The 26,558-nt window shown below is 45.5% G+C and overlaps 1 protein-coding gene across 4 annotated transcripts in view; it reads right to left on the bottom strand.

Annotated features, from left to right (window-relative positions):
* CSMD2 (CUB and Sushi multiple domains 2) overlaps positions 1–26,558 on the bottom strand; it is a 689,612-nt gene that overhangs the window by 543,873 nt on the left and 119,181 nt on the right. For all 4 annotated transcript variants that reach the window (XM_027537925.1, XM_027537922.1, XM_027537923.1 and 1 more), the window contains exon 3: positions 20,105–20,217. In XM_027537925.1, coding sequence (XP_027393726.1) covers positions 20,105–20,217 — 113 coding nt within the window. The remainder of the gene's footprint in view (positions 1–20,104; positions 20,218–26,558) is intronic.

The following is a 26,558-nucleotide window of genomic DNA, read 5'->3' as shown; positions in this document are numbered from 1 at the left end:
AGACAGCATATTAAAAAGCAGAGACATTACTTTGTCAACAAAGGTACATCTAGTCAAGGCTATGGTTTTTCCAGTAGTCATGTATGGATGTGAGAGTTGGACTATAAAGAAAGCTGAGCACTGAAGAATTGATTCTTTTGAACTGTGGTGTTGGAGAAGACTCTTGAGAGTTCCTTGGACTACAAGGAGATCCAACCAGTCCATCCTTAAGGGAATCAGTTCTGAATATTCATTGGAAGGACTGATGTTGAAGCTGAAACTCCAATACTTTGGCCACCTGATGTGAAGAACTGACTCATTTGAAAAGATCCTGATGCTTGGAAAGATTGAAGGCAGGAGGAGAAGGGAATGACAGAGGATGAGATGGTTTGATCACATCACCGACTCAATGGACATGAGTTTTGGTAAACTCTGGGAGTTGGTGATGGACAGGGAGGCCTGGCGTGCTGCAGTCCATGGGGTCGCAAAGAGTTGGACATGACTGAGCGACTGAGCTGAGCTGAACTATGGTTGGATGGATGGATGGATGGATGAATGAACCAAAAGGCTAGGTTTTCCATAACTTTACACCAGTTGGGACATTTTCTTCTGTTTGTACTTGACTAGACAGTGAGATACCACGAAATCTACTCTGTGTCCCAAGAAGCCTCAAGCAGAAGCCAACCAGTTCACGTGCTGCCTCACAGCAGAGTCCATGCTGATCTCCAAGACAGCTGAGTACGCTGCATAGAAAAGAGAATGCTCTCCCCAGCTCTCGAAGGGTGGAGCTGCTGCAACCACAGCCTCCCAGACATATCTCCCAAGGCAGGAAGTGAATTGTCCCACATCTCATCCTCCATTTGAGATGGACAAGGAAGCCTTAGAAGACTTGCATGTGGTCATGGGGTCCCAGAGCAAGAAGGGGCCTTGGAGGAGGAGCACACTTGACTGCATTTGAGCTTAGCTATGGATGAGCACAGGTGTTCTCTCACTGCGCTCATATATTAACTCCATTCTACAGATGAGAAAACTGAGGCTCTGAGATATTATAAAGCATTCCCTAGATGATACGTGCTGCATGGCAGATTGACCCAAGAACTATTTGGTTGCAAAATGCAAGCTCATTCCACTGGCCTGGAAGCTTTCTGTTTTCCTCTGTCTCCAGAAGAGGGTGGGAAACTGGCAAAGTGAAAGGTGCTGGGTCTAGGCTTACCTGTGCCTGAGCAAGGCTGATGCTCCAGGTGAGGCCGCCCTGCCTTGCCTTCTCAAGCCCTTTGCAGCCTCTGAGATCACACAAGACTGCCACACTTCCACGGGTGCTGGAATGTGGGTCAGGAGAGGGTTGTGGGATAGGGGTACCAGGCGTGTGCCTGTATCACTGCTGTCTCAGAGTCAATGGGACTTGATTGGCAGGATCCAGGCCAATACCAGAGATTAGAAAATGCTTTGCAATCAAAGTCAATTGAATTAATAGATAGTGAATTGAGGATTTAAAGTAGTGAGTTACAGAACCACAGAGCCATTGAATTAGCGACTCTTAGATTTGTCAAGAGTTTTAGAAGGCATTTAGGGAAACACACTAGCCAATTCAGCCAAGCTGCTCACACCAAAATATCTCCATTAGGAAAAGAACATGTGTGCACGCATCTGGGGACTAGGTGCTGAAGCTAGCTAGTGTGTAGGCCACCAGCAGGACCTGCCTCTGAAGTTTCCTGGTTTTTAAAAACATCCATTCACATTTGACTCACTCTGCCCCCCTTGTGTGTGTAAATGCACAGGCATAAGGGTATTTTTTCTTTCTCAGTGGTACATAAAATAATAGTGTATCTTACCACTGATGGGATATTAAGATCAAATCCAATGCACACTCTACTTTGAGAAGTATGCTAATAGCATCTCTGGCAGATCTTCATAAATCAAACCCTTGTTTGATTACCTCCAGAGATGAGGAACTCATTCCGTCACAAGGCAGCCTAATCAAGATTATGATAATTAAGGCAACGTAAAATTTCTTCTTGATTCTTGGCTGAAATTCACTTACCTCTAACATCTATGCATTGGGCATTACTTGGCTTTTTGGAGCAATTCAGAAAAAAAGAAAAAAAAAATACTGTCTTTTCTGTGGCTAGTTCTCAAGTCACAACCAGGCCTTCTCTTTAATCATTCTTTGTGGGATCATTACTCCTCTCATTCATTCCTCTGAAACACCTACTGTGTGCTGGGTATTATGGGACTTACAGTCCCAGACCCTCAAAAACACCTCATCCTGATCACTGCTTTATTATGCAGGGAGTCCATATCTCTATCCATCCAGCCATGTGATATTTGGCTCACCTCATTCCCAGCCAGCTGAAACCTCTATGTCGTTTTCACATAAACCAGGACTTCACTGCTGTTGATTTTGGTTTACTCTTTGAGTTTGGATTTTCTCCCATTTGTTCTTTATCACACAATCACACTAGAGCAGCCACAAAGAGGTGACTTTTAAAAAAACTCACCCACAATCTCACTGCGCTCCCATATCAATTCTTTCCTTTTTAACTTCCATCTAGTTCCTGTCCACAGAAGACCTACTTTCCACAGTTGTAATAAATATGGGGAAACATTTTTGCATTCTGCTTTTTTTCACTGAAAAATAATATCATAAACATCTTTCTAGATTACTAAATAATGCTATTATAATTGTAAATGGCTGCATGAATCCATTAGGTAGATAGACCATAATTTTCCTGATTGTTCCCCTATTGTTGGACGTTTTTACAGTTTCCAATTTTTCCTCATTATAAATAATGCTGAAATCAACACTTTCATGCATATAACGTTCCTCTTCTGCTGAATTATTTCTGTAGGATATAATCCCAGGAGGAGAATTACTGTGTCAAAAGACATGAGTACTTTATGACTGTTGACACATGTTGTCAAGTTGGATCCCCAGAGGACTCATTTCCATCGCCACCAGCAACGTGTGAGCATGCCCACTTTTCTGCAAACACCCCAGCACTGTATCATGTCCTCGCAAGGCTTTTTGAGCTAATTGCCTAGGGATAAGGGCTTCCCCTGTGGCTCAGATGGGAAAGACTCCGCCTGCAATGTGGGAGACCTGGGTTTGATCCCTGGGTTGGGAAGATTCCCCTGGAGAAGGGAAACGCTACCCACTCCAGTATTCTGGCCTGGAAGATCTCATGGACTGTATAGTCCATGGGGTTGCAAAGAGTGGGACACGACTGAGCGACGTTCACTTTCTTCAAGGTGTTGTCTCATTGTTTTTACAAGTTTGACCTGACTTTCATTACTAGAGAGTCAAAATCGCTTTCCTGTGTATTGAGTTGCTGTCTCGATTCCCTCTGAGATGAACTCCACATATCTTTCTTACCACTCTGGACAGGCTGGTTACATAATATTGAGATGAACCCTTTCCTGCTTTAGCTGGCATAATACTATTCAACAGTCAACTGTGTCTCTTTCCATTTTTTGATTTTTTTTTTTTGGCTGCACCAGGTCTTCATTGCCACCTGCAGGCTTTCTCTACTTTTGAGCGTGGGCTTCAGTCTAGTTGTGGGGTCTGGGTTTCTCACCGTGATGACTGCTCATGTTGCAGAGCTTGGGCTCAGTCTTTGTGGCACACAGGCTTAGTTGCCTGGCGGCGTGTGTCATCTCTCAAGACCAGGGATCGAACCTGGGTCTCCTTCATTGGCAGGTAGATTCTTAACCACTTGGACCACTAGGGAAGTCCCTATTTATATATATACACTTTTCATTGTACAGAACTTTTAACATTTGAATATAGTCAAATTAGCGCATCATTTTCTTTTTGTTAGGTTCTCTAAAGTACAAGGGCTTCCCAGGTGGCTTAGTGGTAAAGAGCCCATCTGAGAATGTAGGAGCTGCAGGAGACACGGGTTTGATCCCTAGGTTGGGAAGATCCCCTGGAGAAGGAAATGGCAACCCACTCCAGTATTCTTGCCTGGAAAATCCCATGGACAGAGGAGCCTGGCGGGCTACAGCCCATGGGGTTACAAAAAGTTGGATGTGAATGAACACACACACTAAAGTACAAACCTTGGCACTGCTCTCTACCGTAGTGGGATATTTTACTTTGATTCAATAATCTCAATTATGTGAAATTATCTTATTCTTTTTTGCAGGCTGATGGCCAAATGCCTGGGGTCAAGCCCACATTCTACCTCTTAAGTAGCTGTGTGACCTCAAGCAAGTTACTTAAGTTTTCTGTGCCTCAGCAAAACGGGGATAATAATGGTGCATGCCTCGGGATTGCTGTAAGGATTAAAGGCTAAAATGTAAGGCACTTATAAGAGTCGGGCACCTGGTAAGAGCTGAAGCAATGTTAGCATTCGCTGTCATCCTTATAATCCTCATCGTCCAGTGCATTTGCTTGGAATCATCTGTCAAATTTCCAAGTATGATCTCAAGAACTTCATCCACATCACTCATCACTAGAAAACCCCACCCTTGAACATTCATCTCTTCACTGGGACTCTTAAGGTGCGCTTGTTCAATGACCTACAGGCACATCAAGAATGTCTGTAGGACAGACAAGAATATAAATGTTTTTGTTTAAGCTACTGGGGAAGCCAAACTGCTCCATCTGTGGGTCATTCCTTCTGTTATAGCCAGCTTAGGTGCCCACCCACAGGGAATGTGGCCAGTGTGATGTGAGCCCTGCTGGCTCCCTCTCTGTCCTGGTAGCCTCTCCGGGGCTGACAACGGTCCAGGCATGTTCTGTGCTGGACAAAGGTCCCCGCCTGTGACTGGCTTCCTCGCCTCCAGTCGTCCCCTACCCTCCTCACCATCTCTAAAGCAGGTATCTCACGACATCACCTCCCTGCCTAAAACTCTTTGGTGGGGACTTCCCTGGTGGTCCAGTGGTTAAGAATTTGCCTGCCAACTCAGGGGACATGGGTTTGATCCCTAGTCCAGGAAGATTCCACATGCCTCAGGACAACTACTGAACCCGCGCCCTCTAGAGCCCATGTTCCACCGGAGAGGCCACTGCAGTGAGAAGCCCACGTCCTGCAACAAAGAGAAGCCCCTGAAAGCCTTCATGCAACATTGAAGACCCAGCACAGCCAAAAATAGAATACACTTTGGTGAAGAGCTGGCTGTCTCTGTGAATTAAGCCCAAACTCCTTCTGGCACCTCTCAGGTCCTGCATGAACTGACCCCTGACCCACATCCAGCTGCTGCTCTAGCTTTTCATCCTTTATTAATACCTTTCCACTCATTAGGATTTCTTGCAGGAAATCAAACACACACATTCTTTCTTTCTTCTGGCCTTCGATTTCATTCATTCACCAAATATTTATTAAGCACCTAATATGCATCAGAACCTGTTCTAGTCACTGAAGGTTCATCAAAGACCAGCAACAGCAATGAAGAAGAGACAAAGACCCTGACCCCAGGGAACTCACATTCTGGTAGCAGAGACAGACAGTAAGCAAATAGGCAGATAATTGTATTATATGTTGAGGCGCGGGTGACTGGGAGTGGTGGAGTGGGGGCAGCTGTGTTATATAGTGTCATCAGGAAAGGCCTCTTTGATATGGGATGTTTGACCAGAGAACTGAACACGAGGACAGGCAGAGCCATGAGGTCTCTGGAGTGCGGCAGTACAGGCAAGGAAACAGTGTGCGGGGGTCCTGAGGCTGGAAAGGGCTTGGCTTGCCCATCCCTCTGCACCCCTTCACATCACAAGGCCAACTCCTGGTAATTTAACACATGATCAAGCCTGATCTGCATCACTCCTAATCTGGGGCTGGATACAGGTCTTGTGGGAGGGGCAGGACGTAAAGAGCTGGAAGGGAGGTGAAGAGCATGGAAGTGAAGCCATCCCCCACAGGACAGGGTCCCTTGGTAGCTGCAGGGTCCTCAGCAAGGCCCAGCTGAGGACAGTCGGCCCTGGAGGTGCTTCAGTGTCATGGGCCAGCCGCCCCCGCCCCCCTCTCTATGGCCCCTCCTTTCTCTGGGGTCAGGAGACATGGGTGGGATAGACTCAGAGAACTATATGGCAGCGGTTCCCAACCTATTTGGCTCCAGGGACCTGTTTCATGGACCAGGGAGGAGGGGATGGCTTTGAGATGACTCAAGCAATTACATTTGTGCTATGCTTAGCCGCTCAGTTGTGTCCGACTCTGTGACACCATGGACTGTAGCCTGTCAGGCTCCTCTATCCATGGGGATTCTCCAGGCAAGAATACAGGAGTGGATAGCCATTCTATTCTCCAGGGGATCTTCCCTACCGGGGATTGAACCCAGGTCTCCTGCATTGCAGGTGGATTCTTTACCATCTGAGCCACCAGGGTCTCAAGATATTCCACCTTGACTTTTGGGTTAGGACTCAAGTTCCTATGAGAATCTAATTCTGCTGCCAATCCAGCAGGAGGCAGAGCTCAGATGGTAAGGCAGGTGATGGGGATCAGCTATAAATACAGATGAAGCTGCTCACCTCCTGCTGTGCATCCTGGTTCCTAACAGGGAGTTGGGGACCCCTGCTGTATATGGGGCTTATCTGGGAAGGCAGCATCAAGTAGAAAGAGGTGGGCTTTGGAAACAAACCGATTTTCAAACTGTGCGTGACCAGTTCAGTTCAGTCGCTCAGTCATGTCTGACTCTTTGCGACCCCATGAACGGCAGCACGCCAGGCTTTCCTGTCCATCACCAACTCCCGGAGCCTACTCAAACTCATGTCCATCACGTCACTGATGCCATGCAACCATCTCATCCTCTGTCATCCCCTTCTCCTCCTGCCTTCAATACAGCATGACCTTTAGGTGCTGTATAACCTCAGGCAAGGTAACTAACCTCTCTGTACCTTCTTCCCTCTGTATACAGTGGGAATTCCTAAGGTCTTGCTTGCCAGTGGTGTAGCAATGCCTTCAAAGCTCCCATTGCATATCTGAACCTGTCATGTTGAGGGCGCTCAAGAGCTGGTCCCTTCGTTTTCTTCATCTCAGCGGTTGGCCCTGGGCTCAGAGATCCAGAGCACATACAAGGAAACAACACCCACCATTCCACAGGGTGGAAAGGGGAAGGAGAGAGGTCATCTGCCCACCACCAAATCTCCAGATCAGAGCCCTAAGTGCTTCTCTCTCTTGCTGCTCAATGAAATAGCAGCAGGTCCAAACCTCAGTTATCCACACTAATGAAGGGTAAGGCTGGAAAGAATGAGTCAAATCAGTGGCTAATCACACCCAGATTATCAATTAATAGAAAGCCATGGGATGGGAATATTCAATCCTGATACTTCTATTTGGAAGTGTTCTCTCCCTGCTGATGACTGACTCACGAGTGGGAAATAGGTTCCCACAAGCAAGAGACAGTGGAAGGGCATGTGTCCCCTGGCCTCCAGGACAGGTCAGTGGAGGAAGCTCTGATAGGGTCACCTGACCCAACTCCACAGGAAGGAGACAGGTGAGTATATCCAGCCACAGTCACAGCCAGAGGAGCAGCTGAAGGCTGACACTCTCATCTCCCATCCAAGCGGGAGCAATCACATTCAGGTCCCCATCCAATGGTATTCCTGGTGCCTTGGGAGCCCTTATGGGAGGGGCTGGCAGGGGGCTGGCAGTGGTCCTGAGGGACCAGTGTTTGGGTTCCATGGGTTCCCCTGTCTTCAGCACAGATACGAAAAACAGGATCAAGACTGAGGCATCCCACTGCCTCCCACAAGAAGGTCATTTATCAGCTCAAGACCTGTGCTAATAGGTGTTAAATAGAGTTCAATGCAGAAAATTGAGAAGTAATGAGACTTGGAGCTGAGAGAATGAATTAAGAGGTGATCACATGTCCAGCGAGAGCCATCACCTGAATGTTGAAAAGGAGGAGCCTGATGGTTGGAGAGCTGTGGGTCGGAGAAGAGGTCAGAGTGATGAGTCCACCCCAAATGGGGTGAAGGGTGGTCAAAAGCAATTAAGCCATTATCATCCTTCATCAATTCCAGGGAGTACAATTTTCCATATTTTAATATTTTTGAAATTAGGATGTATCTTAAAATCGATGGCATGTCATACTTCAGTCGGGAGCATTTTTTTTTTCTTTCTGAGTGGTACATACAACAAAACTGAATCTTTTACTGAAGACATCTTGAATTCAATGGGACACAGTCCCAGGTGGATGGACAGATGGTGTGCACGTTCAGTCATGTCCAACTCTTGTGACCCCATGGACTGTAGCCCACCAGGCTCCTCTGTCCATGGAATTTTCCAGGCAAGAATACTGGAGTGGGTTGCCATTTCCTACTTCAGGGGATCTTCCTGACAGTCCAGGGTACCCTAAGCAAATCTCTTTCTGTTACACTGGGTGAAATGACCCCTGTCCACTCATTTATTCCATCATTATTTACTGAGCATCTACCAGACGTCAGATCCTGGGCTAGGTGCAGCTGTGAACAGTGATCGTAAGAGCCCACACGTCTGCCTTCTCAGTTTTTATCCCACACCAGGCACGTCAGGAACCCTTGACATGTGCTCTCTCATTTGTTCCCAGCAATGATCCAACAGAGTAGGGATTACTATTATTATTGTCCCTGTGACAGTGGAGGTCAGAGGAGGTTAAGTGAGCTGCTCAAAGTCCCACACTAGCTCCTAACTGGCTGAGCCGAGAGTGGATATTTCCTCTGGACCCTGAGCTTTTGTCTCAGTTCTCTCCACTGTCAAGGAACATACACCAGAGGGGAGAAGGCACACATGGAACAGGAAATACACAAGGATGCTGGTGACCAGAGGAGACGCATGGGAGCAAAGAAGGAAAGTAAGGGAGTACTGGGCACCAGGGGCAGTCTCTGGATTTGGTTTAAACAGACTGGAAGGAAACAACGAGGCAGAGAAGAGTGGCTGGGTGGGTGGGGAAGGTTCAGTAGAGGGACTCAGCATGTCTGGAGGGTGGGTGGGGAGACAGAGCATGGTGTATCCGAAGACCAACAAAGCTAGTGTGGCTGGAAGAGGAAGGGGATGGAGGTGCAGCTGATGCCAGGTTTTGAGGGCCAGGTAAGGAGTTTGCACTCTCCATCTGGGAAGTAATTAGAGCGTTTTAAGTGAAAGCTCCCTGAGATCCTTGCACCCTGCCTCTAATGACTCTTTGAATCTGCTGTTGGACAGTGGGTAACTGTAGACTCCTAAGAGGAGAGCCTTGGAGCAAGGGCACCATGTACAACTACTCAGGTTGAGTACTGCCAAACGGTGCCCAGGCAGAGGGGCGATGAGAACTGAAACTCAGCCTCTAGTCCGCCCACTAAGCTGTACACTCACATGACCCCTCAGGGTGGCCAGTTGTGCTAGTTTGCACAAAAGCCTGATATGGACTAGCAGAAACTCAGGTTAGGACAGGCAAGCAGTGGCTAGTATTGCAACACCCCTACTGTGTGCCAAGCCCCAGACTAAGGCTTTGCAGTGAAAGAAGAAATAAAAAACATAGGAGACATTCCTTGCTCTTGGAGACCCACAAAGCTTGACAAAAGATTTTGTCACAGGAAATATTTTTTTTTTCATCCCTACAAAACACACCAGGCCCTATTATAAGAGCGTCCTTTGATGTGGCACCTACTATGTGCCAAATGTCATGCTAGGTGCTTTCTGTACCTTACCACAAATGCTCACTCCCTCCTTGAAAGGAAGACAGAATGATCCCATGTCCCATAGAAGGGAGCTGAGGGGCTCAGAGCCTCGTTCAAGGTCACACAAGAGGGACACAGCAGGACGCAGACTTGATACCCAAACAGCCAACCAGGCATGAGAGCAGCGTCCTCCACTTGGGCAAGGAATGCATGTTTCTTGACTGGAGACTGTACTGGACACTTTCCAGCCATTAACCTTTCCTTTTCCCAGGGTATAGTTGCTTTATAATGTGGTGTTAGTTTCTGCTGTACAGCAAAGTGCATCAGCTATATGTATATATACAGCCCCTCTTTTTTGTATTTCCTTACCATTTAGGTCACTACAGAGCATTAAGTAGAGTTCCCTGTACTATACATTAGGTTCTCAGTAGTTATATATATACATATGAACTTGTTTGTAAGGCAGTTACATATATAAGTGTATGGGTTTCCCAGGTGACTCAGTGGTAAAGAATCCACCTGCCAATGCAGGAGACACAGGTTCAATCTCTGGGTCAGGAAGATCCTCTGGAGTAGAAAATGGCAACCCACTCCAGTATTCCTGCGTGGGAAAATTTCATAGACGGAGGAGCCTGGTGGACTACAGTCCATGGGGTCACAAAGAGTCAAACACTGCTGAGTGACTGAGCACACACACATGCGTATTAGTGTCTATATACATAATACACATACATGTATATATCTATATATGCATACACACACACACACACATATACATATATGGATCCCAGTCTCCCAATTCATTCCACCCTTTCTTTCTCCCCTTAGTGTCCATATTTTTGATCTCTACATCTGTGTCGGAGAAGGCAATGGCAACCCACTCCAGTACTCTTGCCTGGAAAATCCCATGGACGGAGGAGCCTGGTAGGCTGCAGTCCATGGGGTCACGAAGAGTCGGACACTTACTGAGCGACTTCACTTTCACTTTCATGCATTGGAGAAGGAAATGGCAACCCACTCCAGTGCTCTTGCCTGGAGAATCCCAGGGATGGTGGAGCCTGGTGGGCTGCTATCTGTGGGGTCGCACAGAGTCAGACACGACTGAAGCGACTTAGCAGCAGCAGCACATCTGTGTCTCTATTTCTGTCTTGCAAACAAATTCATCTCTACTATTTTTCTAGATTCCACATTTTTACATGAATATACAATATTTTTTTTTTCTTATTGACTTACGACTCCTATGGCCCTCATTACAAATCATTGAAGTGGACACTGCAATTTCTCTTTTGCAAGAAACCAGCTCAGGGAGGTTGGGAGATGCACAGGTGTCAGAGCTGGCCAGGGTTGAAGCTACCTCTTCCTGGATTCCCTTCCTCTGCTCTTACTCACTGTAGGTCTCAGAGCTCCTTGAAGATGAGGGCCACTTATTATTCACTCATATTGCTCAAAGTCTACCTTAAAACCTGGCATAAAGCAAGTGTACAGTATATATTTGTTGAAATAAAGAATGAATGGACAGGGCCAGAGAAGTAAAGTGGATGCACCTGTTACCTGCAAGTCATCTGGCCACCTGAAAACGCATCTTCTCCTTCATCAAGCTGTCTTCTGACACCTTGACACAAGAAGGGTCAGGGCACTAGAATCTGGTATGATGTCATCTTCAAGCTATGTTAACCAAAATATCACTATTCATGATGAACTATTTGTGGGATTACTGAGGACGTGATATGAAATTCATCCTGACTCCCCACTTACGGAGAAGTGCTGCCCAATTTGTCTCAAATGTCACATCTCTGTGTATTAATTTGCTACTCCACTGTATTGATTAAAAAGAATGTTCTCCAACTCCCAAGCCAGAGCCCTTGGAAATGGAGCAAGTTCACTCAGGAAGCACACACCATCCCCTCCCGGGCAGAGGAAATGGATATTCACCACCTCCCTGCAACCAACCGATGGCCCAAATGGTACAAATTGCATATTCAGTGTATGTATGTATATGGTCAAATAGCTTCCATTAGTCCAATTTTGAGATGTCTGCAGAATGCCCCCAAATCGGGGAACTCTTTCAAAACGAGGAAATTGTCAGAAAGGCCAGGAGAGGGGAGTCAGCAGGTCTAATTACAGGAGTGTATAAAACCAGGAAGGGTCCTTTTCTCTGGACCTCAATTTCCTGGTGTGCAAAGTGACATGATCACCTCCACCCCTCTCCCCCTCCAAAACCCAGGAAAGAACACTCTGTCCCAACCTGCTTCTCTTGGTAGAGCAACAACAGGGAGCTCCATTTCTATCCATCTGTCCCTCGAGGATGTGTCTATTTGACCCAGTTCCATGATGCTGTGGTCCGTATGGGCCCTCCTTGGTGACTCAAATGGCAGAGAATCTGCCTGCAATGCAGGCAGAGGTGACATAACAGGCTTGCACTGGGAGCAAAGCTCACTAAGAAGCGGCACTAAATTGAGCTCCTCCCTGCTGGCTTCCCTTTGTGCAGGCGGGTGGGTAGGGGTGGCAGGGGTAAATCATGACAGTGAGGATGGTGCTTAGCTGAAACACTGGGCATTGCACACAGTAGCACTCAATGTACATCAGCTCGATGAGTGCAAGAATCTCTACCATCCACCTTATGTGTTATGTCAGCCTCTCTGGGCTGTTTTTCAGGTGAACCAATGGTTCACAGATGGGCTTCAGGGCATCTGAATTATATGAAAAATATATGGGAAAGTGTTTTGTATTTGTGTGTGTCTGGAGACAGTCACAACTTTCAGGTCCACGATCCCCAAAGTCTCAGGTCTGCTGGATGTGTCATTAGTGTCATGAGCCCTAAAGCCAACATCTCTGACACAAAGAAAAGAGGCCACGAAAAGACTAAGTTGCTGGCATTGGCCCTATTAGCTCCAATCCACCAGGGGACAGGGCCCGCAATCTCATTCCTGTGAGGTGGGTGGTTTCTCCAGCAGCGCTGGAGCTCACGGATATGGAGGCACCTCTGCTCCTCCCCACAGAAGCCAAGGTCTGTTCCTCAGCCCAGACACACCATGAACAACTGGGTTGAGGATTTTATGCAAACACAGGGTCAGGGCGCTGGGGTGGGGCTGGGACTGTGACTTATAGAGTGAGCATCTCCTGAAATAATCTCAGTCCAGTGAGGTTAGGGGGAGGGTGGCTTCACTCAGTAGCTGATATTTATCAAACACTGACAATCTGCCAGTCCCTGTGCTGAGCACATTATGTGATTTGTGTGTTTTCTTTTTAATCTTCACAACTTTATGAAGTAATATCCTTATGCTGATTTTACAGAGGCAATGAGCTCAAAGAAATGAAATAACTGGCCCAAGGTCACACAGCAAGTGAGTGGCCGAGATGGGGTTTGATTCCAGATAACGCTGGAACTCAGAACCTGAAGTCTTAATCACTGTATTATGCAGCCTCTCCATTATGGCAACCAGCGATTTGCAAAAATAAGTGTTCCTCTTCCTCCTAGATTCCATGTGAGGATAATAAGTGATTTTGATTTTTAAGGAAGCCTCTTGTATTTTTGAGAGGAAGAACCCAAGATGATAGATTTAACAAAACAGAAATACCCGTTTTTAGATGTAGATGATTTAATGTTAAATTAAATTTAACATCTGTTAGATGTTAAATCTAACAGACTGAGAACCAGTGGTCAGAGATGGGCTGTCTTGCACCAAAGTGTCAAAGTGACTGCTTATGAATGATGCTGCTAAAATGCAAAAGGCGCCATCAGGATTAAGCATCAAAACCTGCAGAGACTCTAATTGACATTTCTGATCTGCTTATAACTCTTGTCTGTCTGTTGATCAGCCTGTGAGAGACAGAAGCAATCCCTTACATCTCTGAGAGTCATTTGTGGGAAAGGTGTGAAGCCCATGGGCTCAGCTGGGAGAAGCAACGTCTAAAGGGCAATAAGACTAAAGTGTCAGGGAAAGACACCCCGGGGGCTGGGGAGGAGGGAGGCACATCAGGGAAGCAAGAGGCTTCCACACGTTGAAAGACAGACAGAAGGACATGGAGAACATTGGAGAATCAGAGACAGACTCCCTGAAACCAGGACAAACACAGCTGAATTCCAGAGGAACTTAGAAGTAAAATGGAAAAATAAAATGCTGAAAGAATCGGAGGAATATCTAAATGACGATTTAGCTGCTCTTGGCATGGAAAGGGCCTTTCTAAGCATAACACCAAAGGTAGATTATCAAAGAGAAATTAAAAATTTAAAAATTGGTGACATAAAAATTAAAACTGCTGCACATCAAAAGGAAACCCATAAAACTCACAGCCTTAATATGCAAAACCACTTACAAAAAGGAAAAGAAAAAAATACTAACACCCGAAAAGAAAAGTAGGCAGAGACAGGGACAGGCAATTTACAAAATGATCTACAAAAGGCCGGAAAGTGATGACAGGTGCTCAGCCTTCCGTATCATCAGAGAGACGAAAATTATAACCACAAATGTGATCTCATCACATCTATTTTAATCAATGAAACTAACTTAAAACTCCCCAACGTGCAATGTAGGTAAAGAGCAGGGATGGGCCCTCTTATATCCCGGTAAGATCTTCCTACAGATACCATGGGATTATGTATTAAAATGGAAGATCGACACACTCTTTGACCCAGCAATTGCACTTCAAAGAATTTATCCTAAGATAATTAGATGAGGGTTTAAGTTGTATGTATAAGGATGTTCTTCACTTAAATGTCCCCAGAAGATGACTGGTTAAATAGCTGGGGTACAGGCAAACCACAATGGCTCCTTCACTGATATTCATTAGAAAGAACAAAGCGGGGCTGTTTTATTATCACAGAAAAGTGTCAGCCTCATTAACCAGACTACAGAACTACACACACAGTGTAACCCCAAGTGCACATGGATCCGCATCTGTGCGCACACGTGCGAAGGTGCAGAGAGCTGTCAAATGAACACTCACAAGAAGGGAGGAAGGGAAGCTACATCCTCTGCAGTAAGTGGGCGGCCCGTACTGGGCAGAGGGGAACGTGGGCAGGTCTGGGCAGGAAGAGGAGGGGGAGGAGGAGATGAGTCGGGTTAAAACTCCTGGGGATCAGTGCTGGGAATGAGGCAGCCAGATAGCAGATAAAAATACAGGACACTGGGCACTTCCCTGGTGGTCCAGTGGTTAAGAATGCACCTTGCAGGGCAAGGGCTTCCCTGGTGGCTCAGAGGTTAAAGCATCTGCCCGCAATGTGGGAGACCCGGGTTCAATCCTTGGGTCAGGAAGACCCCCTGGAGAAGGAAATGGCAACCCACTGCAGTACTCTTGCCTGGAGAATCCCATGGAGGGAGGAGCCTGGTAGGCTACAGTCCATGGGGTCGCAAAGAGTCAGTCAGACACGACTGAGTGCCTTCACTTTTGCAGTGCAAGGGACACAGGGTCAATCCCCAGTCAGGAAACTAGGACCCCACGTGTCTCAGGGTTACTGAGCCCGAGTGCCACAACAAAAGGTACTACAGCCCACAGCTAAGGCCTGATGCAGCCAAAAAAAATAATTTTAGACAAAGAATATGCAACTTTTTAGTATAAGTATGTTCCATGACCTGGTGCTCTGTGACAACTTAGAGGGGTGGAATGGGATGGGAGGTGGCAGGGATGTTCAAGAGGGAGGGGACATATTAATATGTATACTTATGGTTGATTCATGTTGATGTATGGCATAAACTAACACAATACTGTAAAGCAATTATCCATCAATTTAAAAAAAGTATGTCCCATGAAATACTTGGGATATCAGTCAGTTCAGTTCAGTTGCTCAGTCATGTCCGACTCTTTGCGACCCCATGAATCGCAGCACGCCAGGCCTCCCTGTCCATCACCAACTCCTGGAGTTCACTCAAACTCACATCCATCGAGTCGGTGATGCCATCCAGCCATCTCATCCTCTGTTGTCCCCTTCTCCTCCTGCCCCCAATCCCTCCCAGCATCAGAGTCTTTTCCAATGAGTCAACCCTTCGCATGAGGTGGCCAAAGTACTGGAGTTTCAGCTTTAGCATCATTCCTTCCAAAGAACACCCAGGGATGATCTTCAGAATGGACTGGTTGGATCTCCTTGGAGTCCAAGGGACTCTCAAGAGTCTTCTCCAACACCACAGTTCAAAAGCATCAATTCTTCAGGGCTCAGCTTTCTTCAAAGTCCAACTCTCACATCCATGCATGACCACTGGAAAAACCATAGCCTTGACTAGATGGACCTTTGTTGGCAAAGTAATGTCTCTGCTTTCGAATATGCTATCTAGATTGGTCATAACTTTCCTTCCAAGGAGTAAGCATCTTGGGGATATACTTATGCTAAAAAAATTTTTTTTCAAAATTTAAATAATATAAAATACAGATTAATTAGGCATCTTGTATTTTATCTGAAACTTTAGCTGAGTCTGGACATATCTCTTATTGCCTCTCTGAGATGACCCAAGCCAGACATCAGGAAGCTGAATCCAAGGCAGGCTTCCTGTGTCCACCCTGCTTCTGACTTAGTTCCAATCCACTTGCCCATAAGAGAGAGTCACCCATCTCTGCTTTCCTTCAGGAGTTTTGTGGGGAGTACAGAGTAGGAGATGAGCATAGTCTTTAGAGCCAGAGAAGTTACTTTGAAACTCCTGGTCATCAAGTAGCCTTAATCGGAACACAAAACTCCTGAGTCCCAGCTCCAACATCTGTAAGATGGAGATAGCGAGGTCTGTCCGTGGGGCTATCTCGGGGATTAAATGAGATAATGTATGTAAAGTGCCTGGCATACAGTCAGCGCTTAACACAAGTTGATCCTCTTCCCTCCTGTCCGTGGCCACAGCCCACACTCTTGCCCCCAGGGATTACGAATCAAGCATCTCCTGTCATCTCGGGCTTTGATGATTGGCCTTTTTGATCTTTTCCTTGAAGCAGCAGCAGCTCTGAGCTGACACCCTTCACCTGACTTCACCTTTCTCCCAAATCCCTAGCAACAGTTCAGTTCCTTATCTGTACTTTTCACTCTCCCGAGGAGGGTGGAGGAGGATGAGACTGCTTTTGATAGCAGACTTTCAGGGATGTCAGCCAGCGGAGCTACGAGAGTGGGCCCTGATGGCATTTAGAAAGGGCCAGCGATGTCCAAAAGGGTGCAAGTGAGGAGGCTGCCTGGGCTGGGGGCAGCCTGGGCTGATGCGGGGAAGGTGAGGGGGTCTCTAGAGCCAGTCTGCCTGTCTGCTTGTTGTCTAGCACAAACGACTAAGGTGGGCTCTGAGTGGAGGGGAGGGCTCACTTCTTCCTCGGAGAGCCAAATCTTCAATATCTTTTGGATCACTGGATCACCCCCTCCCTCCAACGAGGCTCAGAGAGTTTAAAAATCTGCCCAGCATCACCCAGTTACTCACTTCCAGGGCCAAGCTACTAGTATTAATCAGCAAGTCCCTAAACAGGGGCTTGTCTTATGCCTTGTTGAGAAGTCCAGTGATAGAGTGGACCCCTGACCACTGTGGATGTAACATGTCACATGGTTCATCCGCAGCTGTGGCTGCCCCTGCTGGTCTCTGCCGCCTGCCCTCCTGACCCCTCCACTTTGGATATCTCAAAAGTCAGTGCAACTCACACTTTCCCGGATGCACAAATTGCCCCATGGTCCAGTCCCGAGCCAGATCAGTGAGATCAAGCCACAGCCTCGGCTTTCCTGCTCTTGCCTCTCCTGTTAGCACAGATGCCTGCATGTGAGTCACTCTGCCAGGCACAAAGACAGAGCCACACAGACCGTGGAGTTGGCGGAAACCCTGCGCAGGTGACTGCAGAGAGTCACTCAACCACAGCAACCTGTTTGCACTGTCCAGGGTCTGCCCAGGCCTCACCTGGAAGCTTTGTCTTCTCAATGCCAATGACTTAGCGATCTGGTATCATTATGCAAGGGCTTCCCTGCTGGCTCAGTGGTTAAGAATCTGCCTGCAATGCAGGAGCCACAGGAGATAAGGGTTTAATCCTGGGGTTCAGAAGATCCCCTGGAGGAGGGCATGGCAACTCATTCCAGCATTCTTGCCTGGAGAATCCCCATGGATAGAGGAGCCTGGCAGGGTACATACAGTCCATGGGGCTGCAAAGAGTTGGACAGGACTGAAGTGACCTAGCACAGCATAACACAGTACCATTATGCAGCTGAGATAGGGCAGGCCCTTCCTTCTGCACCATTGATCCTTCATGTGTCTGGGCTGCTACCTGCCACGCCAGGCAGGTGGGAGGAGGGACTTACTGGCCTCCACTTTATCTTAAAGTGTAATCTCATTGAATCACAGACCCTTTGTGAGTCGATGGAAGTCCGGCTCGCTCTGTCTAGGAATCTAGAAGCATTCTCTGCAGCGATACAAACGTTCTCATATTGCCCGGTATGGGAGCCACAAGCCACACGTGGCTACCCAACACTTGAGAGGAGGCTGGTGCAACTGGGAAAAGGAATTTAAGTTTTATTAAAGTTTTATTCATGTAAATATGAAAGTGGCAAGTGGTTAAAGGCTACTGTACAGGATAGCACAATTCTAGACCAGGGGTCATCAAACATTTGGGGTAAAGGGCCAGATAGCAAATATTTTCAGTTTTGCAAGCCATGTGGTCTCTGTGGCAATAACTCAAGTTTGGAGTTGTAGTACATACAGACAGTCATAGACAACAACAGCAAAAGGGCTTGGCTGAGTTCTAATAAAACTTTATTTACAAAGACAAGCCAGAAGCTGGATTTAGCCAGGTGGGCCATAGTTTATTGATCCCTCTTCTGGACACTTTCAAGAAAAAAAAAAAAAATGCACATGCCCTTATATTTTGATTATGTGGCTTCTAATTATAAGGGGTTTTCACACCTTTGATGCCCCTCTAGACCTTCCCATGAATTCCTGGCTAGAACCTCTGATTTTAAAGGGCTCTGGGAATGTGCCTTCAGCTCTGCTCTGGCTGATGGAGAAGCACTTGGCTTTGTTTCCCAAAGCAGGTAGTGTGGTCAGGGATCAATAGGACACTTTTTCCCTAAAACCTCATGAAAGCCCAGGCGTCAGACACAGATCCACAAACATCGCTAAAGGAGGACATCTCACACAAGGTCACCTAGTGTGCCCGCCCCTCCTGGGATCGCTGCAGCCACCAGCTCTAGTGTCTGTGACTCACTCCCTGCACCATCCCCAGGCCCCGCCAGCCTCCCCACAGCTGAAAGACTGTGGAAGAAGCTTCTGAAGACGTCTCTCTTCATCAGGAGATTAACTGAGACTCAAGAGACTTAGTTTGGGTTAACAGCCAAAGGATCCGGCTGAGGACACAACCAGGATGACCAAGATCACAGTCTTGCTTTGGGGAGGAACCGAGTCTTTGTTTCAAAGAATTGGGATATCCCAGGACACTTCACTTTAAAGACAGGTAGGTCTTTTCAGGAGCTCTCTGTTAAAGCAATCTGGAGTTCTGTCAGAAGCCCTCAATTAAAGGCATGTGAAACTTTCTCTAGAGCCTTCTTAGTATCGTTAGTTAAAAATAACTGATACCCCTCCTCAGGTTCCTTCTCAGGAGCCCTAAATCACTTAGGATAAAGCACCAAACTGCATCCCCTCCACCCAATACCAACAGGCATGAATTTTGCCAAGGGAGGTAGGATTTGCCCTCTTTTTGTCATGTATTCCTAGCCAAGACAAAGGTGGTATCTATTTCTATATTCCTATAATTCCATTCAAGAAAGCATCACTTATTAAGTTCTTAGAGGCAAGAGGAAGAAAGCCTTCACATAACTGGCGTGCTTTACTAGGGTGTTATGTCATTGCTGTTATTAATTATCATTAACAGTCTTAAAATATGCCTATTAATGATCTCAACACAAAATAGCAGTGTGGGTCTTAGCCAAGAGCAGCATAATTACCTATTAATGAGATGTAAATTTCACAGGGAAATGACAGCGATCTCGATGTACCACCTTCTGAACTAATATAATAAAGTTAATAATAATAATAGTGTATAATCTGAGGATATTAGTGTTAATTTGAATGCTAACACCATAGTTAAACAGGCTGAGAGAAATGGAACTTATTTGCATAACTCAAACCAAGAAACCCTAATCTCTGCTATTAAAGAAAAATTGATTGTTCTCCTCTGAATGATATAAAGCTGACTCCTTGCAGTCACCATAGTGAGCAAAAAAAAATTTCAAGCTACTTCTTTTATGTCTTCTACTTAGGGTTTATATCTCCCTTATTTCCAAAACCAAGTTGAGGTACTTGGTAATATAGTGAAGCCCAGGAGAAAACAGAATTTAAAAAAATAGAAACACAACAAAACCCAGTTAAGGGGAGAGAGCAGATGTTACCAGACCCTCAAGATAAACAATTGCAGCTGAGGTCTGATTTCAAGTCTCAGCTTCCTAGAAACACGGCAGGAGCAATTTAAGTAACTGAGTTACTGGTTAGCAAGCAGCCTCCTTAGGACACGCACAAGCTTTGAATCTGAAGAAGCCCTTCTCGGCAGCTGAGAACCGCGCAACCCTGCCTGTGGCTATTCGAACCTCACACCCCAGGCTCCCGCAGGCCAGGCCGAGACACCTACCCTCATAGCTGGCGTGGAATCCCTGTGCGCTGACCGCGTAGTCACTGATGAGGCGCAGAGAGAGGGTGGTGGCCGCACTGACGATGGTGGCTGGCAGCTGAAAGCCTGTGAGCCTGAAAGACAAAGAGGTGAGCTGGAGGGAGGATGAATCCCCCGGGAACTGCACATCCGGTACACATTTATTGAGCACATGCTGGATGCATGATGCTGATTTAGGCACAGGGAAGGATATGAAAGAAGCTGAACACCAGGCACATGCAAGGTGTTCCAAGATAAAGTAATTCCCAGCAAAAGTGATGGAGACCAGTCACAGAAATATGGGCCTACTCTCCCAAGCCATGGGCTACCCCTAATCTGCAGGTCTGCCTCATTTATGTCTCTTCTCTTTCTCCTCCTCCAGTTTCTTCTCCTGATGTACCCAAACAGGATCCTATGTGCCCTTCCTAGAACAGACTCCCTCCACCCATGTCCTCCACCTGCATCTTATCTATAGATAAACTGTAGCCTCCTCCTGCTGCTGCTGCTGCTGCTGCTAAGTCGCTTCAGTTGTGTCCGACTCTGTGTGACCCCATAGACGGCAGCCCACCAGGCTCCCCCGTCCCTGGGATTCTCCAGGCAAGAACACTGGAGTGGGTTGCCATTTCCTTCTCCAATGCATGAAAGTGAAAAGTGAAAGTGAAGTCGCTCAGTTGTGTCCGACCCTCAATGACCCCTTGGACTGCAGCCTTCCAGGCTCCTCCATTCATGGGATTTTCCAGGCAAGAGAAGTGGAGTGGGTTGCCATTCCTTCTCCAATGCATATATGCATGCGTGCTAAGTCGCTTCAGTTGTGTCCAACTCTGTGTGACCCCATGGACAGCAGCCCACCAGGCTCCTCTGTCCACGGGATTCTCCAGGCAAGAATAGTGGAGTGGGTTGCCATTTCCTTCTCCAAAATAATATTCTGAGCCATGTCCTTCGAGCTCTTTTTGCAGATACTGAAATACCCACCAGGTGGAAGAAGTTAACTGTATGCAGCCTACGGCACATAGATCCCCAGACTGATTGGAAACAGAAGCTTGATGATGCTGAGTCCCAGTGACCTCACCACCAACCAATCAGAAGAATGTTCACTGATCATTTACTCACAACCTGCCTCCATCACCCTATCTTTAAAAGCCTTTTGCCGAAAGCCTTCGGGGGGTTGGGGCTTTTTACGCACTAGCAGCCTGGGCTCCTTGCTTGGTGTCCTACAACAAACCACAGCCTGGTGTCAGTGGTATTACTACACATGGGCACCAGATCCAAGTTTGCTTCAGTAACACTGAACTTTCAGTAACTCCTCCCTTTCTGGCTGGGGTCCTTTGAGGCTCTGAGTAGACTTTGCCACAAATTTACAATGAATGATCACCGACAGACAGTATTTATTTATTCACATACAGAGGAAAATATATCCAACTCTAAGTAGCAGAATGTGGATCCTTCTTACCCTAGACTTTATCCTTTAAAAGGAATAGGTCTACTGCTTTTATAGAAATGATAAGTGCTTATTATTTTTAAAAGATGAAAGCAAAAAATAAAAACCCAATGCAATCTAGAAATAATCATTCTTGACAGTTGACACACAAAGAGATGGAAGGATCAGTAGTTCAGATCATATTCAATGAAATAATTTCATACAAATGGGATCATATTGTACATGCTTTTAAAATTAAAATGCGTAATTTTTTCCCCACTAGTTAAGTGAAGAAAAAGAAATAGAGGTGAAACGAAAGGAATTGTTGAATCTGAAATAGCATGCTTTCAGCACAAGAGAGTCATCTTTGAAAGATTCTTCTAACGTTAAAAAGATAAAACAATGAAGCCTTCACTGAACATTTGGGGACATATTTTAGGGAAGAAGTCTGCTTCCAGGCATCCACACAGGTTGGCCCCCACAGGTGATGAGATTGTGCACAAAGGTGGCGGTGGGGTGGCCAGGCTCCTGTCCACCTTTGTCTTTTATTCTCTACCTGAGGCTCACCTGCACACCCAGAAGGGCTCAGGGAGGAATTCAAGGCATAGCTTTACCTCCATTTTCAAGTAGTAAGGGATATCTGTCGTGCCCCCTGGTTCAGCCCTGTTCCTCCCATTGTTATAATATCTGGACACCCAGATGTCCCCTGAAAGGCATGGGTATTGAGTTCAACCAAATTAAATCAGATGTTTGTAACACCTACCATGAAAAGCCCCATGCAGGGTGAATCCCTTGTATTTCCCACCATCCTAATCTTATAGGATTCAGGTTAACACAGAATAAATTGAAGGAAAAGAGAAGGCAAAGTCATCAAACTAAAATGGGAGACCAAATACGTTTCAAGGTCATCTTCTTTTCAGGTATACAAACACCCAGCAAAGAGTCTCTCCATCATCCCATATTCTCTCCCCATCCCTGCCCCTGTCTTTCTGTCTCTATGTCCCCCATTTTCTCAAAGGCAAAAAAATTCATATGTCAAATAATGAAGCCATACACATTAGAAGAAAACAATTGTTTAATCTGCTTACTGAGGAAGGTCTTTCTGAGTATGGTTAGAGAACTCCATTGGCTTCTATCCACCCATCATTCTTTGAGAGAGCTGTCAGTGCATTGGGTTCCCACAGGTACCCTACCCACTCACTAGCCACAGAACTGGGCAAATGACCAATCACGGCAAATCCTTCATCTTTATGGAGTGGTTCAAGGCATAGGGAAGAAGGAGGAGGGCACCTAACCCAAGCAGAGTCGTTCTGAGTCCTTCCATGGGATGTGATATACAGACTTCAAGTGTCCTTTATCTGGGGGTTCTAAATCATTAGATTGTCAGCTCAAGACTGTCATCAGTCCTTTGCGTCATTACACAGGCACTATCTGCTGTAGAGAAAATTATGTCTCATGCAGATGTAGACAAAGCAGAACAGAGAGAAGAGGGACAGAGTCCTGATGATGCATCGTGGAGACCCTTCACGCAGCCGTGCAGAATGACCCCCTTCTACATGAACCAACACTCTTTATTCGTTCCTTTTCTTTTTCCTTTTTCCTTTTTCTTTCTTTCTTCTTTTTTTTGCTCAAGTTAGTTTGATTTGGGTTCTATCTCTTGAAATTGATTGAATACTGCTGGATATAGCATGAAACCTCACATGCCTTAAAGGAAAATACTGATTGATTTAATTACATGAAAATTCAAAGCATGCATGTGAAGCAAAAAAAAAAAAAAAAAAAACTGTAAAAAAAACATAAGTGCAAATTTGGAAGACTGCATATAATATATATAACAGGAATTGGTTTAGTATTCATAATTGATAAAGAATACTAACAAATCAATATGAAAAAGAAATAGGGAAGGAAGGAAAGAGCAAAGGATATACACAGAAAGAGAAAGATGCTCCACCTAAATAATATAAAAAATAAGAAAACTCAATCAAAAAGCCTCATTTTTCATCTATCATGTTGGCAAATGTTGAGGAAACGGAGCCTATAGTTATCAAAATGATAATAAGAAAATACCACAAATTACACACATACATTTGACAAATTGTATGAAATGGACCAGTTCCTTGAAAAGCACAAACTACCACAGCTTTTCAACATGAAATAAATCATTTGAATAGCCCTATGGCTATAAAGGAAATTGAATTAGTCATTTAAAAATTCCCCCAAAGGAAATACCCAGACCCAGAAGGTTTCAATAGAGAACTCTACCAAATGCATCAAGAACTTACACCAATTCTATACCATGTCTTCCAGAAAAGAGAAAGAAGGAGCACTTCCAAACTCATTTTATGAGGCAAATATTACCCTGATACCAAAACCAAAGGTAGTGCAAATAAAGAAGGCTAAAGACTAATATCCCACAGAATATAAACACAAAATGCCTTAACAAAACATTAGCAAAGAGAATTCAGCAACACACAAAATAATTATACACTGTAACCAAGTGGGGTTTAATTCCAAGGACATGAGGCTGGTTCAATTTCTGAAAATCAATGCAATTCACTATATTAACAGGCCAAAAGTAGAAAAATCACATGATCATATCAACAATGAAGAGAAAGCACTTGGCAAAATTCAACACTCATCCATAGTTTTAAAAAAGTCTTTTACAGACTCACAGAGTACAGTCATGTGGTTGCCAAGGGGAGAAGGTATAAATTCAGAGGTTGGGGTTAACACATACACACTACTATATGTAAAATAGATAATCAACAAGGACCTAGTGTATAGCACACAGAACTCTACTCAATGCTCTGAATAACCTATATGGGAAAAGAATATGAAAAAGGATAGATACATGAATAGTGGTGGTGGTTTAGTCACTAAGTGGTGTCGGACTTTTGAGATCACACGGACTGTAGTCTACTAGGCACCTCTGTCCATGGGATTTCATAGACAAGAATACTGGAGTGAGTTGCCATTTCCTTCTCCAAGGATCTTCTCAACCCAATGATTGAACCCAGGTCTCCTGCATTGCAGACAGATTCTTTACCACTGAGCCATAAGGGAAGCCCTCAGACACGTAAGTATGTATAACTAAATCACTTCCTGTACACCTGAAACTAACACAACACTGCTAATCAATTATTCAGTTCAGTTCAGTTCAGTCACTCAGTCATGCCCAACTCCTTGTGACCCCATGGACTGCAGCACACCAGGCCTCCCTGTCCATCACCAACTCCCGGAGTTTACTCAAACTGGTCCATTGAGTTGGTGATGCCATCCAACCGTCTCATCCTCTGTCATCCCCTTCTCCTCCCACTTTTAATCATTCCTAGCATCAGGGTCTTTTCCAGTGAGTCAGTTCTTTGCATCAGGTGGCCAAAGTATTGGAGTTTCAGCTTCAACATCAGTCCTTCCAATGAATATTCAGGACTGATTTCCTTTAGGATGGACTGGTTGGATCTCCTTGCAGTCCAAGGGACTCTCAAGAGTCTTCTCCAACACCACAGTTTAAAACCATCAATTCTTTGGCACTCAGCTTTCTTTACAGTCCAACTCTCACATCCATAAATGACTACTGGAAAAACCAGTCTTGACTAGACCTTTGTTGGCAAAGTAATATCTCTGCTTTTTAATATGCTGTCCAGGTTGGTCATAACTTATCTTCCAAGGACCAAGCGTCTTTTAATTTCATGGCTGCAGTCACCACCTGCAGTGATTTTGGAGCCCCAAAATATAAAGTCTGTCACTATTTGCCCATCTATCTGCCATGAAGTGATGGGACCAGATGCCATGATCTTCGTTTTCTGAATGTTGAGTTTTAAGCCAACTTTTTTACTTTCCTCTTTCACCTTCATCAAGAGGCTCTTTAGTTCTTTGCTTTCTGCCATAAGGGTGGTGTCATCTACGTATCTGAGGTTATTGATATTTCTCCCGGCAATCTTGATTCCAGCTTGTGCTTCATCCAACCCAGTGTTTCTTATAATGTACTCTGCATAAGAGTTAAATAAGCAGGGTGACAATATACAGCCTTGACGTACTCCTTTTCCTATTTGGAACCAGTCTGTTGTTTCATGTCCAGTTCTAACTGTTGCTTCCTGACCTGCATTTAGATTTCTCAAGAGGCAGGTCAGGTGGTCTAGTATTCCCATCTCTTAAGAATTTTCCACAGTTTGTGGTGATCCACACAGTCAAAGGCTTTGGCATAGTCATTCCAATATAAAATTAAAAAAAAAGAAAAGAAACTTTCATAAAACTATGGATAGAAGGAAACTTTCTGACTTGATAAAGAGCATCTCCAAAAATCCTATAGCTAACATCACACTTAATGGTGAAAGACTGAACGTTTTTCTCCTAAGACTGAGAACTAGGCAAGGATCTAACAATCCAATTGGAAAATTGGCAAAAGACACGAAAAGACATTTCACTGAGAGGATACATGGATGGGAAATAAGCACGTGAAAAATGTTCAACATCATTAGCCATTGCTAAGTCACTTCAGTCGTGTCTGACTCTGTGTGACCCCATAGACACAGCAGCCCGCCAGGCTCCCCCGTCCCTGGGGTTCTCCAGGCAAGAACACTGGAGTGGGGTGCCATTGCCTTCTCCAATGCCTGAAAGTGAAAAGTGAAAGTGACGTTGCTCAGTCATGTCTGACTCCTAGCGACCCCAGGGACTGCAGCCTACCAGGCTCCTCCATCCATGGGATTTTCCAGACAAGAGTACTGCAGTGGGGCGCCACTGCCTTCTCCCATTAGCCATTAGGGAAAGGGAAATCAAGACCATGATGAGATATTACTATACACCATTAGAACAAATAAAAATAAGGACAGTGACAACACCAAAGGTCAACAACGATGCAAAGCAACTGGGTCTTTCGTACACTGCTGCCAGGATGTAAAATGGTGCTAATATTCTGGAAAATAGACAATTTCTGTTTTAAAACTACTACACATATACTAGTCATACAACTCAGCAATCACAACCGTGGGCGTTTGTCCCAGAGAAATGAAAACTGTCCAC

This window comes from Bos indicus x Bos taurus, chromosome 3 (assembly GCF_003369695.1).
Source record: "Bos indicus x Bos taurus breed Angus x Brahman F1 hybrid chromosome 3, Bos_hybrid_MaternalHap_v2.0, whole genome shotgun sequence".
NCBI lineage: Eukaryota > Metazoa > Chordata > Mammalia > Artiodactyla > Bovidae > Bos > Bos indicus x Bos taurus.
Note: the sequence above shows the minus strand (reverse complement) of the source record. Positions and strands in the feature narration are given on the sequence as shown.